Source organism: Marmota flaviventris, chromosome 1 (genome assembly GCF_047511675.1).
Source record: "Marmota flaviventris isolate mMarFla1 chromosome 1, mMarFla1.hap1, whole genome shotgun sequence".
Taxonomy (NCBI): domain Eukaryota; kingdom Metazoa; phylum Chordata; class Mammalia; order Rodentia; family Sciuridae; genus Marmota; species Marmota flaviventris.
In genome coordinates this window covers 219,295,699-219,306,705 of record NC_092498.1, presented here as the reverse complement: position 1 = coordinate 219,306,705, position 11,007 = coordinate 219,295,699, and the positions used below count along the sequence as shown (strand labels likewise).

General features: G+C 62.6%; 2 protein-coding genes across 5 annotated transcripts; one reads left to right on the top strand and one right to left on the bottom strand.

The window, feature by feature from the left end:
• Positions 1–774: 774 nt before the first annotated feature.
• Oaz1 (ornithine decarboxylase antizyme 1) lies at positions 775–5,005 on the top strand. Its single transcript, XM_027952441.2, is given in 6 exon segments — positions 775–1,002; positions 3,160–3,217; positions 3,219–3,305; positions 3,721–3,893; positions 4,177–4,262; positions 4,447–5,005. Coding segments are annotated over 6 exon segments (684 nt in total). The 5' UTR covers positions 775–856; the 3' UTR covers positions 4,581–5,005.
• A 962-nt stretch (positions 5,006–5,967) lies between these two features.
• Peak3 (PEAK family member 3) lies at positions 5,968–10,221 on the bottom strand. Of its 4 annotated transcripts, none has more exons than XM_027952440.2 (4): positions 10,003–10,221; positions 9,184–9,269; positions 8,153–8,658; positions 5,968–6,972 (listed from the first exon to the last, which is right to left on the bottom strand). In XM_027952440.2, the coding sequence occupies exons 2-4, from the start codon at positions 9,263–9,265 to the stop codon at positions 6,196–6,198; spliced, it is 1,365 nt and encodes a 454-aa protein (XP_027808241.2). In that variant the 5' UTR covers positions 9,266–9,269; positions 10,003–10,221; the 3' UTR covers positions 5,968–6,195. The 4 variants fall into 4 exon arrangements, with proteins under 4 accessions (XP_027808241.2, XP_027808237.2, XP_027808239.2 ...); XM_027952436.3 differs by lacking the exon at positions 10,003–10,221 and adding an exon at positions 9,465–9,601 and having other exon boundaries at positions 9,184–9,364; XM_027952438.3 differs by lacking the exon at positions 10,003–10,221 and adding an exon at positions 9,465–9,601 and having other exon boundaries at positions 9,184–9,361.
• Positions 10,222–11,007: the final 786 nt, after the last annotated feature.

Below are 11,007 nucleotides of genomic sequence, written 5' to 3'. Positions count from 1 at the left end.
TTCACCAAACTTAACTGCAAAAGGATGAACAAATCCAAATTTTGGTTCATACATACTCTGAATTGTAATTTTGCTTGGGGCACATTGTGGTCCACACACCCTAAATCCTTCTGAATTTATCTGTGCCAAGTACGATTTTGCCAGCGTCCAAATTTTACACGAAAACTTCACCAGCTTAGAGTACCTTTAACAGTTCGTCTCTAAATTGTGAGCTGTTTCCAAACAAGAGGAATCAGGGGCACAATGATGGCAGATTATCACAAGGTCACTGCTGAAAGTAATTCCCTGCTATGGGGGATGGGAGTCCTGAGACCCCCCAAGACCTCGGGGCCTGTGTCACGCAGAGCCACCGAGGCGGGGGTGATCCCGATGGGTGACGGGACCCCAGAGGAGACGATGGGGGACCAGAGTGACACGCAGCCACCGAGAGTGCCCCAGAAAACGGGCGACGCGCGCCCCCGCCCCAAGGCCAGGCTGTGGTGACGGCGTGGGGGCGGGGCGTACAGCGCGCACCCGATGCCACGGTGGCTCCGCCCCTCTCACGCCCGTAGAGTGACGCTAGCCGCAGGGGGAGGGACCCGAAACGAATTGACCAATTCTTGTCGCGGACTTGCCAGCGGCCCTCGCCCTCTACCAATCAGACGCCGAGGAGGGCGGGAGTACCTGGTTCTCCCAGCGGCCCCGCGGCTCCGCCCCCTCGTGCGGCAGCGTTTGCGGCGGCGTGGGGGGCGTGGCCTAGATGCGACGCCTATAAAGGTGGGAGGCGGCAGCGGCGCCATTTTGCGAACGGCGAGCAGCGGCGGCGGCGCGGAGAGGCGCAGCGGAGGTTTTCCTGGTTTCGGACCCCAGCGGCCGGATGGTGAAATCCTCCCTGCAGCGGATCCTCAACAGCCACTGCTTCGCCAGAGAGAAGGAAGGGGATAAACCTAGCGCCACCGTCCACGCCAGCCGCACCATGCCGCTACTTAGTCTGCACAGCCGCGGCGGCCGCAGCAGCGAGAAGTGAGCGCCCCGCCCCCGCCCGAACCTTCCAGAAGCGCTGGCCGCGCAGGCCCGGGGGGCCCGGTCTCTGGGAGCCAGATAGGTCCTGGGAGCGCGAGATCCGCCCCTTTGTCCAGGCCACAATCGCGCCGGGGGCGGGTTCTCGGCGGCGGGGGCGGGGCCGGTCCCGGGCGCCCCCGGCCTGAGCGCGCTGGGGGGGCCGGGGGCGGGGCGTGGGGTCGGGCGCCCGGTTTTGCGGGTGGCAGGATGAAGAAAGATTTAGGGCGGGGTGTGGGTCGAGTGCGAGCCTGGGTCGCAGGATGGGAGTCCGATCGGGGAGAGGGGTTCTCTTCGGGGTTAGTTTAGGGGTCGCGGCTTGGGGGAGGGGAGTGGAGTAGGGGACCGAGATGAAGAGGTGGGCTCCAGGGGTGGTGGGGTTTGGAGGTCTCTACTTGCGGTTTCCGCTTTGGGGTGCGATTGGGGTCTGATTCGAGTGCATGGAACGGAGAGTCGCATTGCGGGGAGTGGCCTGAAGTTGGGAATCAGGTGTGGAGGGGGACGGGGGGAAGGGGAGTGAGCCTGGGAAGAGGTTTGGGGCGCTCAGGACAGGGAGTCCGGGTGGGGTCGAGGGCCGGACCTGTGTCGGTTGGGCTAGATGGCTTGGGGCCTCGGTGGAGGAGTCTGTTTCGGGCCCTGGTGTGGGTCGGGTCGAATCCGGGGGTGGGTGGGGGCTGGGCTGCCCGGAGGCCGACTGGGGCCGGCAGTCGCATGAATCTGCACTTTTCGGTCGCATGAATCTGCACTTTTCGGCCGCGGCCGCCCCTGACTGCCTGCAGGGACCGTGGGCGCTCCGTGGCTGGACTCACTCTCGTAAGCTGGTCCCCTGTTAAGGCCGCTCTCGTGGGCTCCGCTTCGAGCTCCGGAGGGAGTTGGTCTGGATGGCCCAGGCCCTGGACGTGCTCCGGGCGAGGCCGCCCACGTAGACGGTGCTCCGGGCTTTTTTCTGCTGTGACTGCCGCGGCGGGACAGTACCCCGGAGCGCACGGCGGCGATGGCCGCCGCCTGCTGGGAAGAGCGATCCAGGCCGCTTCCGTGCGCGCGGTGCCGGAGGCGGAGGTGGTTTGCGGCTGGCGGGGTACTGGCTCTGCCTCTGCTGGGGTGGCGTCCGAGGCAGACTTCCCAGGTGGGCGTTGATTGCTCCCGCGGCTGGGAAACTGACCTCTGTGTTGGTGGGGCTGCGGTCTGGTGCCCCCCCCCCCCCCCCCCCGCCTCGAGGCTTTGCAAAATGGAGGCGATTTGGGGGCTGTTTACACTGCGCAGCAAATGGCTGCTTGAGCTGCCGGGTGCGCAATTGTGAAAAACTCCCCCTGGGGCGTGAGGCGAGTCAGCGATATGACGCAACTCGGGGCCTGAGCCCTGGGTGCCAGAGGGGCGGAGCCAGGCCGTCTGTCAAGGGTTGGGATCAAAACAGGCTGTGAGCACTGGTGGCTTCTGCCTACGACCAAAGGTCTGCGCCCTAGAGGGAAGTTCCATTAGAGACCGGAGGCCCGGCTCTGAGAAGAGCTAGACTTTCAGATTCTTGCGGGAGTGTGGAGTTGGAAAGGGGAAGCTGAAGTGTTGAGGTTAGAAACGGGAAGGAAACTTCAGTGCGGCGGGCTTGGATTGAGCATTTCTTGCAGTCACTCCACAAAATTGTTTTGCAGTATCTGGTATAGAATCTGACAGAAATTAGCGCAAATTTGGCTTCAATAAAACAAGATTTAAAGAATCTTCTCCCCAAAGCAACTTCAATTAGAAACACCATATCCACACACACAGTCAGCAGTTACTGAGAGAAGAGAGACCTAGGAAGAAATAGTTGAGTGACCTTACGATGATGCTCACAAAAATGACAATCACGAAACGGGAAGCAAAACTTCAGTGTGGCGGGCTTCGGTTGGGCAAGACTGCCCATCCCTAGATGGTCAGAGCAGAGAATTGTGGGCATCAATATCTTCTCCCCAGGAGTCAGATTCCCGTCCACTGTTTCTCTTGTCCAGGTTGAAGGCTTTGGGCAAACCCTGGATAGCCCAGAGGCATGACTAGGGAAGGCACAGTGCAGTAGGGAGTGGGCTCTGGAAAGCAGATAAAGGCGAAGTTGATGGGGCTGCCCCCTTAACCAGCCTCTCTCTCTCCCAGTTCTAGGGTCTCCCTCAGTTGCTGTAGTAACCTGGGTCCAGGGCCTCGGTGGTGCTCCTGATGTCCCTCACCCACCCCTGAAGATCCCAGGTGGGCGAGGGAATAGTCAGAGGGATCACAATCTTTCAGCTAACTTATTTTACTCTGTAAGTATTTGGGCTCCCTGGGCTGGTCAGTGTCTGGGTGGGGATAGAGCAAGAGTGTGGTTCCCAAATGACGGTCTGGTGGGCCTGAGCAGAAGTCACCTGCTGCTCCATGCCTGTGGAATTTGAACTTCATCAAACCGGGTGCACAGAAGGCCCCAAGCAGCAAGTAATCTTGCTGGCTCCCATTGGAGCCTCAAACTGGGCCCCTGTCCTGGACTTCAGCAACCTCCCTGAGAGGCTTTGAGGCCCAGGTGTTGGCACTGCTGGGTGACCCTGCCGTGGTGTTTCCTGGGTTTTCCAGATTCGCCAGCAAGCAGCCATCAGGTGTTGCTTTTGCTTGAGGGGTGATGGGTCATGTATGGTCATATAGTGGTATATTTTCCAAAATAGCAGACTGGGCTCTCTCCTGTGACAGGATAATCGGCTGAATGTAACAGAGGAACTAACGTCTAATAACAAGACGAGAATTCTTAACGTCCAGTCCAGGCTCACAGATGCCAAACACATTAACTGGAGAGCAGTGTGGAGCAGCAACAGCCTCTACATCGAGATCCCAGCTGGCGCTCTGCCTGAGGGGAGCAAAGACAGGTGGGGCCAGCCCGGGGGGAAGTGTTTTAAATGGGGCACCAGCAGGTCTCACAGAATTTGCTCCCAGGGGACAGTGGCAGTGTCTGGAGACCTTTCTTGGTTGTCCTGATGGGGTAGGAGGGGCATGCCATGCCCAGAGAACAAATGGCGTAGTCCACAATGCCCTGTGGGGACCCAGGGACACAGCCAGGTGTCCACTTTGAATGAGGCTTGGGAGACATGGACGGGGCCAGGGCTAGAACCAGAGGGTGCACAGGGGTGCTGACGTCTGTGCTTGCTTCAGTTTTGCAGTTCTTCTTGAGTTTGCTGAAGAGCAACTTCATGCTGACCATGTCTTTATTTGCTTCCATAAGAACCGCGAGGACAGAGGTAGGTGACTCCACCTGCTACCCGGGTTCTGCAGGGTGGGGGGAGCGCAGGTGCCTCCCACATGATGCCTCCACCCGCCTGCACCTGGTGGGAGTTCTTGGTCTGCTTGCCCGCCCCCTCTCACTGCTGGGAGCCCCTCTGCTGTCCAGGGTCCTGCAGGCTGACAGTGTTTCCCCCCCCGCAGCCGCTTTGCTCCGGACCTTCAGCTTTTTGGGCTTTGAGATTGTGAGACCAGGGCATCCCCTTGTCCCCAAGAGACCCGACGCTTGCTTCATGGCCTACACGTTCGAGAAAGAGTCTTCAGGAGAGGAGGAGTAGTGGCCACGCAGCTCCTCAGGGCCCACCGGGCTGGAGACGGAGGCCCTGGAAGGCAGGCCCACCAGTGTTGTGTGTTTGGGGTGGGGGCCTGGCAGCTGTGCTGGGGTGCGAACATCCTGCTCCTCCGTCTCTCCTGGGTTTGTCCGCATGTCGTAATTGTGCAAATAAACGCTCACTCCAAATTAGTGGTATATTTCTTGAAGTTTAATATTGTGTTTGTGATACTGAAGTATTTGCTTTAATTCTAAATAAAAATTTATATTTTACTTTTTTATTGCTGGTTTAAGATGATTCAGATTATCTGTACCTGAGGAATTTCTTCTTTGGAGTCTTTGGAAACAGTCTTGGTCTCTTCACCTGGAGAGACAGGTGTTAACCTACCCCTTTATTGCTCTTAAAAATCCCAATAAAAGTGGTCACACCTCTGTTGGCTCCATGGTGTTAACTTGGGAGTGGGCCCCGGGGAGGGACGTTCTGGGCTGGGGGGTCTTGGGCCACCTGTCACACAGTAGCCAGGGGTCTGAGCCTACCCTGCTGCCCCACACTCAAAAGCTGGTATCAGGCTGGTGTTGACTGTTCTGGAACAGTCTCTGGCCCCCTCAATAGCTTGGTGGGGGGCTGTGGGACTTGAACCCAAGTCACAGCCCTTTCCCAGATTCCAAGTGAACCGCTGCAACTTACTGCATTCCCCAGGGACTGGGTGTTCTCATCTGACTTGTCCCTTAGTCTTCCTGGCAGGTCAGGTGGCTCAGGGGCTCAGGTTGCCCACCAGCCCTCAGGGGGCAGTCCTGGTGGACTAAGGGCGCGTGGGAGTGGGCCATGGGCCTCAGTCTCCAGTTCTGTGTCTGCCACAGCCTCACTCTGCAGCACCCAGGGAGTGGCATTCTTGGTTCTGGGCCTGAGCAAAAGTGGACAGGCCCAGGCGAGTGTCTACCCTGTCTGATGGGCTGGGTAAGTTGAGGGTCAAGGCCAAAGATGGGGGCAGGAGGGAGAGGAGACCCTGGATGGATACGTGGGTGACTATTGGCCTTCCATGCAGCTGTAGCGCCCCCTGCTGGTCACGCCGTGGAATACGGCTGGGAGATTTCCTATCTTTGATGGGAAACGGGCTGGAGAGCGGTGCTGAGGAATTAACCCAGAGGTCCTTTTTTTTTTTTTTTTAATGGAGTCTAAGTTGCTTAGCGCCTTGCTAGATTGCTGAGGCTGGCCTCAAAGTTGGTATCTTCCTGCCTCAGCCTCCTGAGCCACTGGGATCCCAGGTGGCTTCAGTGTCAGTCGCTCCAGTATCATGCTATTGGGCACCTGCTGTGTGCCTAGGGAGCTCAGCCTATGGGCAGGGTAGTTGGTAAGAGAGACGGTGAGCCGCAAGTAGGCAGAAAGCAGGAGAGACGCTAGCAAGGGCCCGGAGGCGCTTTATTTGCTTAGAGATGTGGGTTGGGACTTTTCTGCGGGGGCCTTTGGGGCGGTGAGTTCAGCCCAGGTGGGAGCAACACCCTGTGCTGGTTGCTGGCCTCCTGCACTCTGATGGCGATGCTGGCCCTGTCCCAGTCCTGGGAAGGGGGTGCTGCTTCTCCAGCAGGCCTGGAGACAGGTAGGTGTGCACTCTTCCTTGGGGTCAGTCCCACAGCAGCTCCAGGGCGCGGCCCAGCGAGGCCTCGGTGGCCTCGGCCAGGTATTCACAGCACAGCCAGTCCTCCAGGCCCGGCGCCTCCCCGCCTGCAGCGCGCTCCGCCAGGTGCACCACCAGCAGCGCGCGGCGAACCCGCAGCCAGGGCCCCAGCGGTGCCCCGCGGCCACGCAGCTCAAGCCCCGGCCCCCAGAGCAGTGTCTGCAGCGCACCCCGCGTCTGAGCCGCCGAGGGCCGCCTTCGGGGCAGCTGGGCTACCAGGCGCTCCAGGCCCACGGCCACCGGTGTGGCCGAGGGCGTGGCCGGGCCCAGCAGTGTGCGGAGCAGGCGACCCATCTGCAGCGCATGGGCGCCCAGGGATCCCTGGGGCCGCTGGCAGACGCAGCCAAAGTCGGCAAGCAGCAGGCGCGGGGGTCCTGGCCCACAGCCCCGCGGCGCCGCCAGCAGCAGGTTCTCTGGCCGCAGTTCCAGCAGGGTCGCGCCCTGCGCCTCCAGGCGCTCCAGGGCGGCGCTCAGCTGCAGGAACAAGAGGGCCACCTCCCACGCAGACTCAGCCGGCCGCTGTGCGCCGACTTCTGCCAGCCACTGCGCCACTGTACGCTCTGGCACCTCCGCGGCCAGCACCGCGGGACCTCTCCAGGGCGCCAGCGGCAGTGCGCCCTCGGGCACCAAGCCACACAGCCCCTGCAGGTTGAAGTGTGGAGGCAGCGAGGCCTGCAGCTCCACGCCCCATGGGTGGGGCACGGTCGCTCCCGGCTTGGGCACCTGTGGGTCAGAGGGGGCCATCAGACCCCGACCACTGCGTCCCCCAACCAGCACAGCCCGCAGGGGGCCCTACCTTTCTAGAAGCCTTCCCTGCCTGCCTCAGCCCCGCCCCCTCCCACCAGGCTTAGAGCCACGGCGGCCCCAGCGCCTCCAGGAACAGACGATCATGATCATCCGTGTTCCTTTGGATGTTAGTGGCTAACGATGGCCTCAGGGAAATGGAGCCCGAGAGGAGGGTGGTCAGGGGTGCAAGTCCCTGTTTACCAAAGAGTGGTTCTCACCGAGGGAGAAGGTGTCCGCCAGGACCCAGGCCAGGAAGTCCCATAGAAATACTGGCCCGCCTGTGTATTTAAGCTGGCCACTAGCCACACTGGAGGCCGTGACAGGCAGCCGGTGAAGGTGATTTTCATAATGTATCTATGGACCCCAGTATTTAAAATAAGAGGCCATCGAGTAAAGAGTCTCTTTGGGTGTTCACGTGGTGAGGGATGTCATCTAGACTAGTGTCACTGAGGTTTGGTGTGCCCTTGACCCAGCACACCCCCAGGGGACCAGCCACACCCGGGGTGCTCAGGAGTCTGGGTGACTGACAGACTCAGCCGTGAGCATTCTGGGAGATGAGAGCCCGGGCCTGGAGGAGGCTCCAGAGTCAGCTGGGCTGGGGCTCCGGGCGGGTTTTCAGAAAGACGCTCTCCTGCGGGCTAGACCCGGGTTGGGGCCATCTCATGCCTTAGTATTATTATTTGGTGCCAGGAATTGACACGGGGAGTTTGCTCCTGAGCCACCTGGCCCTTTTAGTGTTCTGTTTTGAGAACAGAGATACTCTTGCTAAGTAGCTGAGGCTGGCCTCCAACTGGTGATCCTGCCTCAGCCTCCAGAGCCGCTGGGATTGTGGCATGAGCCGCAGTGCCCAGCTTGGACCCAGGGGCCTTTGAACTCAGGTGTGTAGCCGGGTTGGCCCGGGCAGGAGGTAAAGCGGACCCCTGGCCTCTGAGAGGTGTGGGAGGGATTTCTACAACCCCAGGTGCCGGCCCCACATTCAGACAGGCGGTTCCAGGCGTCTCTTCATGACTTGGCTGCAAAGTGGACACGTGGACTGGGCTGGGCGACACCAGCACACCCTGGGTCCTGCCCAGGAGGGAGGGCACCCGGGTGTGCTGGGTGCCAGGGGCAGGCTCACCTTGGCAGCCAGGACGTGCCAGGCCACCCCGTCCACGCGCACCACGCGGTAGTAGAGGGCCTCCCCGCTCTCCACGCAGGGCAAGCTGTCCAGCAGGCGGAAGCTGTGGCCCGGGAGGCAGGGGCCCGGGCCGCCACCCATGAGCCGGGCTCGGAGCCTCGCATGGATGTCACGGAGGGCGTCCAGCTGCCGGGCGGCCAGTGCGGCCTGCACGGCCTCGGGGCTGTTCAGGGGGTGGGCGGAGAGGCCCAGCGCGGCACGGGGTCCGTCCAAGGTCAGCGCCGTGGCCCGGCTCACGTCCTCACTGGGGGACCTCTGGAGGGGCCGCCAAGGCTGCCCTGCTCGGGCCGAGCTGGGGCCGGGGGCCCTGCGGGTGGGCAGGGACTGGGTTCGGGCGAGGGTCTTCTTGGGCAGGGGCGGGGGTGGGGGCTGGGGGTCAGAGGAGAGGGACCTGGGAGTCCGGGGGCGGCAGGCCTTGGAGGGCAGCAGGTGGGCACGCACCTCTCCTGTCGGGAGAGAGGGGCCGGTTGAGGACAGGCGGGATGTGGGCCCTGGCACCCCCCGCGTCTCCCTGTCTCTGAAGTGAAACGTGGGTTGGTTGGTTTGCCTTTTGAGGGTCAGGAGCAGAGCGCCCTCCAAGAGCCGCACCCCAGCCCTTTTATTTTATCTTGAGACAAGATCTTGCTAAGTAGCTGAGGCTGGCCTCGAACTCTGGCCCTCCTGCCTCAGCCTCCAGAGCTGCTGGGATGACAGCTGTGGCGGCCGCCTGGTTAAAATGGAAACACCAGCCACCTCTTGTCCTGTAGGACGGGCTGCCACCCCCAGTCTGCAGGAGAGAAGCCCGGGCTCAGAGGAGGGGGGTCAGTCTTAGAGACTCCAACACCGGGGACCCCCATTTTCCCACATGGCTCTGAGCTGGTGGCCATCTTTACAGTCTGCTGCCCTGTTGTCCCCTGTCTCCGTCACACCCCTGAGTCTAGCACTTGCCCCTGCTCTCCCCCAGGACAGGGCCCCTGAGCTGGGCTGCTCACCGAGGTTGCTGTAGATGGGCTGAGCTGACCAGGGCAGGTGGTCGGACTCCGGGCTCTCGGCACCTGGCTCAGGGCCGCTCATGGTGCTGCGGGAAGGTGGGTGGGCACTTGCAGGGGACCACACACGTGGGGGAGGGCTCTGAGCAGAGCTGCTCTCTCCGGCTCCCTCCAGCCTTGACTGCTGTGTGACACTCAGTGAGTTCCTTGCCCTTTCTGGCCACCCCTACCTACCCCCAACCTTGAAAAGTTGCTGCTTCCTCCCGCCCCTCGAGGACCCCTACCTTCAGGACTGGCGTGACCTCGGGGACCACCCTGGGGCCAGGATCCCAGCGGCTGGGGCCCTCGGCCTCCCGGGAGGGTTCAGGAAGCACTGGGCAGCGGTTAGACCGCAGGCTGGCCGGGGGTGGGGCCGGGACTCGGGGCATCACTTCCCCAGCCGCGGCCTCCTCCCCTGGCCTGCGGGGGCGGTGCGGGGGAAGCAGCCTGGGCAAGATGGGAGGTGGGCCCGGTACCAGGCCCGGGCTGCCCGCGGAGCGGGGGAGGAGGAAGGACGGGCTGGGTGGCAGTGGGGACCCCTGTGAGACGGGGACCCGGGCACATCCAGCTGCCCCACCTTGGGCGAGAGGAGGCCCAGCAACTTCCATCCTGGGAGAAGGGGGGGTCCCCTCGGCAGGCCCCGGAGACGCCCCGGGGCACCCCCACCGGGTCCCGGACCGCGGCCTCCAGCAAGGACCCTGCGGGCTCTGTTCTGCCGGCTGTGTGACCATGTCACACCGCCGTCCCTCTCTGTGCTGCAGCAACCAAAGAGCTGGCTCCCACCTTCTGCTCCAGATGTGGATTCTTAGCAGATTTCCTCGTCCCACTTCCTGTCCCTGCGTCCATCTCTGGAAGACGTGGACATGCAGGAGCCACCAACGGGAAGCTGTGGTCAGAACGAGGGGCCAGCAGCCAGGGATCCGCTCCAGCACACGCCAAGCCTCACCCCTGGCCAGACCCCGGGTCCTGCCCGGCGGCGTCCCCACAGGGCAGGGACGTGCTTGCTGTGCAGCCTGAGGGCGGTGCCCGTCCCCTGGGGAAGGTCGGGGCTGGCCCCCGTCACCTGAGCCCCACCCCCCCCCCCCCCCCCCCCCGCCTGTGGAGGCACTTCTAGCTGGAGGCCACCTCCCCAGACTCGGCCTGCCTCATCCTCCCGGCTCAGGGTCCAGCTCCACTGTCCCCGGCACCCGGGAGGCGTGGACCAGAGCTGCCGGCGCACCGCGGCCTGCAGGCTGCGCGAGGCTGGGGTCCTACGGTCCCGCTGTCCCAGGTGGAGAGGGCAGGGGACAAGACCGCCCGCTGTGCCCCCTCCAGAGCCTGGGGCAGGTGTCCCGGCCAGTGTCCCCGCCTGGCTGGGATCTGGGCGAGGGCCAGGCCCAGAGGTGCTCCCCTGGGGCTGGGGGCCAAGGCCAGGGCATCGTCCCCTGAGGGCCAGGCCTGGCCAGCGGGCCCAGGGTCGCTCAGAGGCCGAAGGCGCTTTCCACTTTCTATTTTGAGGTAGGACCTTGCTGAGTTGCCCAGGCTGGCCGTGAACTTGCCATCCTCCTGCCTCAGCCTCCCGAGCGGCGGGGACAGCAGCGTGGCCTCTGCCTGACGCGTGACATCGTGATGAGATGTTCCATGGGGCCTGACTGCTGGGGTCCGAGGGGCACGCGGTGGCTGGTCGGCAGCTTGTGACTAAAGCTTTGCTGGGAGCAGGGCAGAGGCTGAGGGTGGCCAGAGCAGGGTCGCAGTGTCTAGTCAGGGATGTCCACCCCAGTGGCCCCGGTCCCAGGGCTGTCCTTGGGT

What these genes read in the sequence shown, in the direction of transcription:
- Peak3 (XM_027952440.2), bottom strand. Translation starts at nt 9,265, where the DNA reads ATGAGCGGCCCTGAGCCAGGTGCCGAGAGCCCGGAGTCCGACCACCTG. An exon ending in GCCCATCTACAGCAACCTCG is followed by an intron (nt 8,659 to 9,183) that starts GTGAGCAGCCCA and finishes CTCTCCCGACAG; the next exon opens with GAGAGGTGCGTGCCCACCTG. An exon ending in GGCACGTCCTGGCTGCCAAG is followed by an intron (nt 6,973 to 8,152) that starts GTGAGCCTGCCC and finishes TCTGACCCACAG; the next exon opens with GTGCCCAAGCCGGGAGCGAC.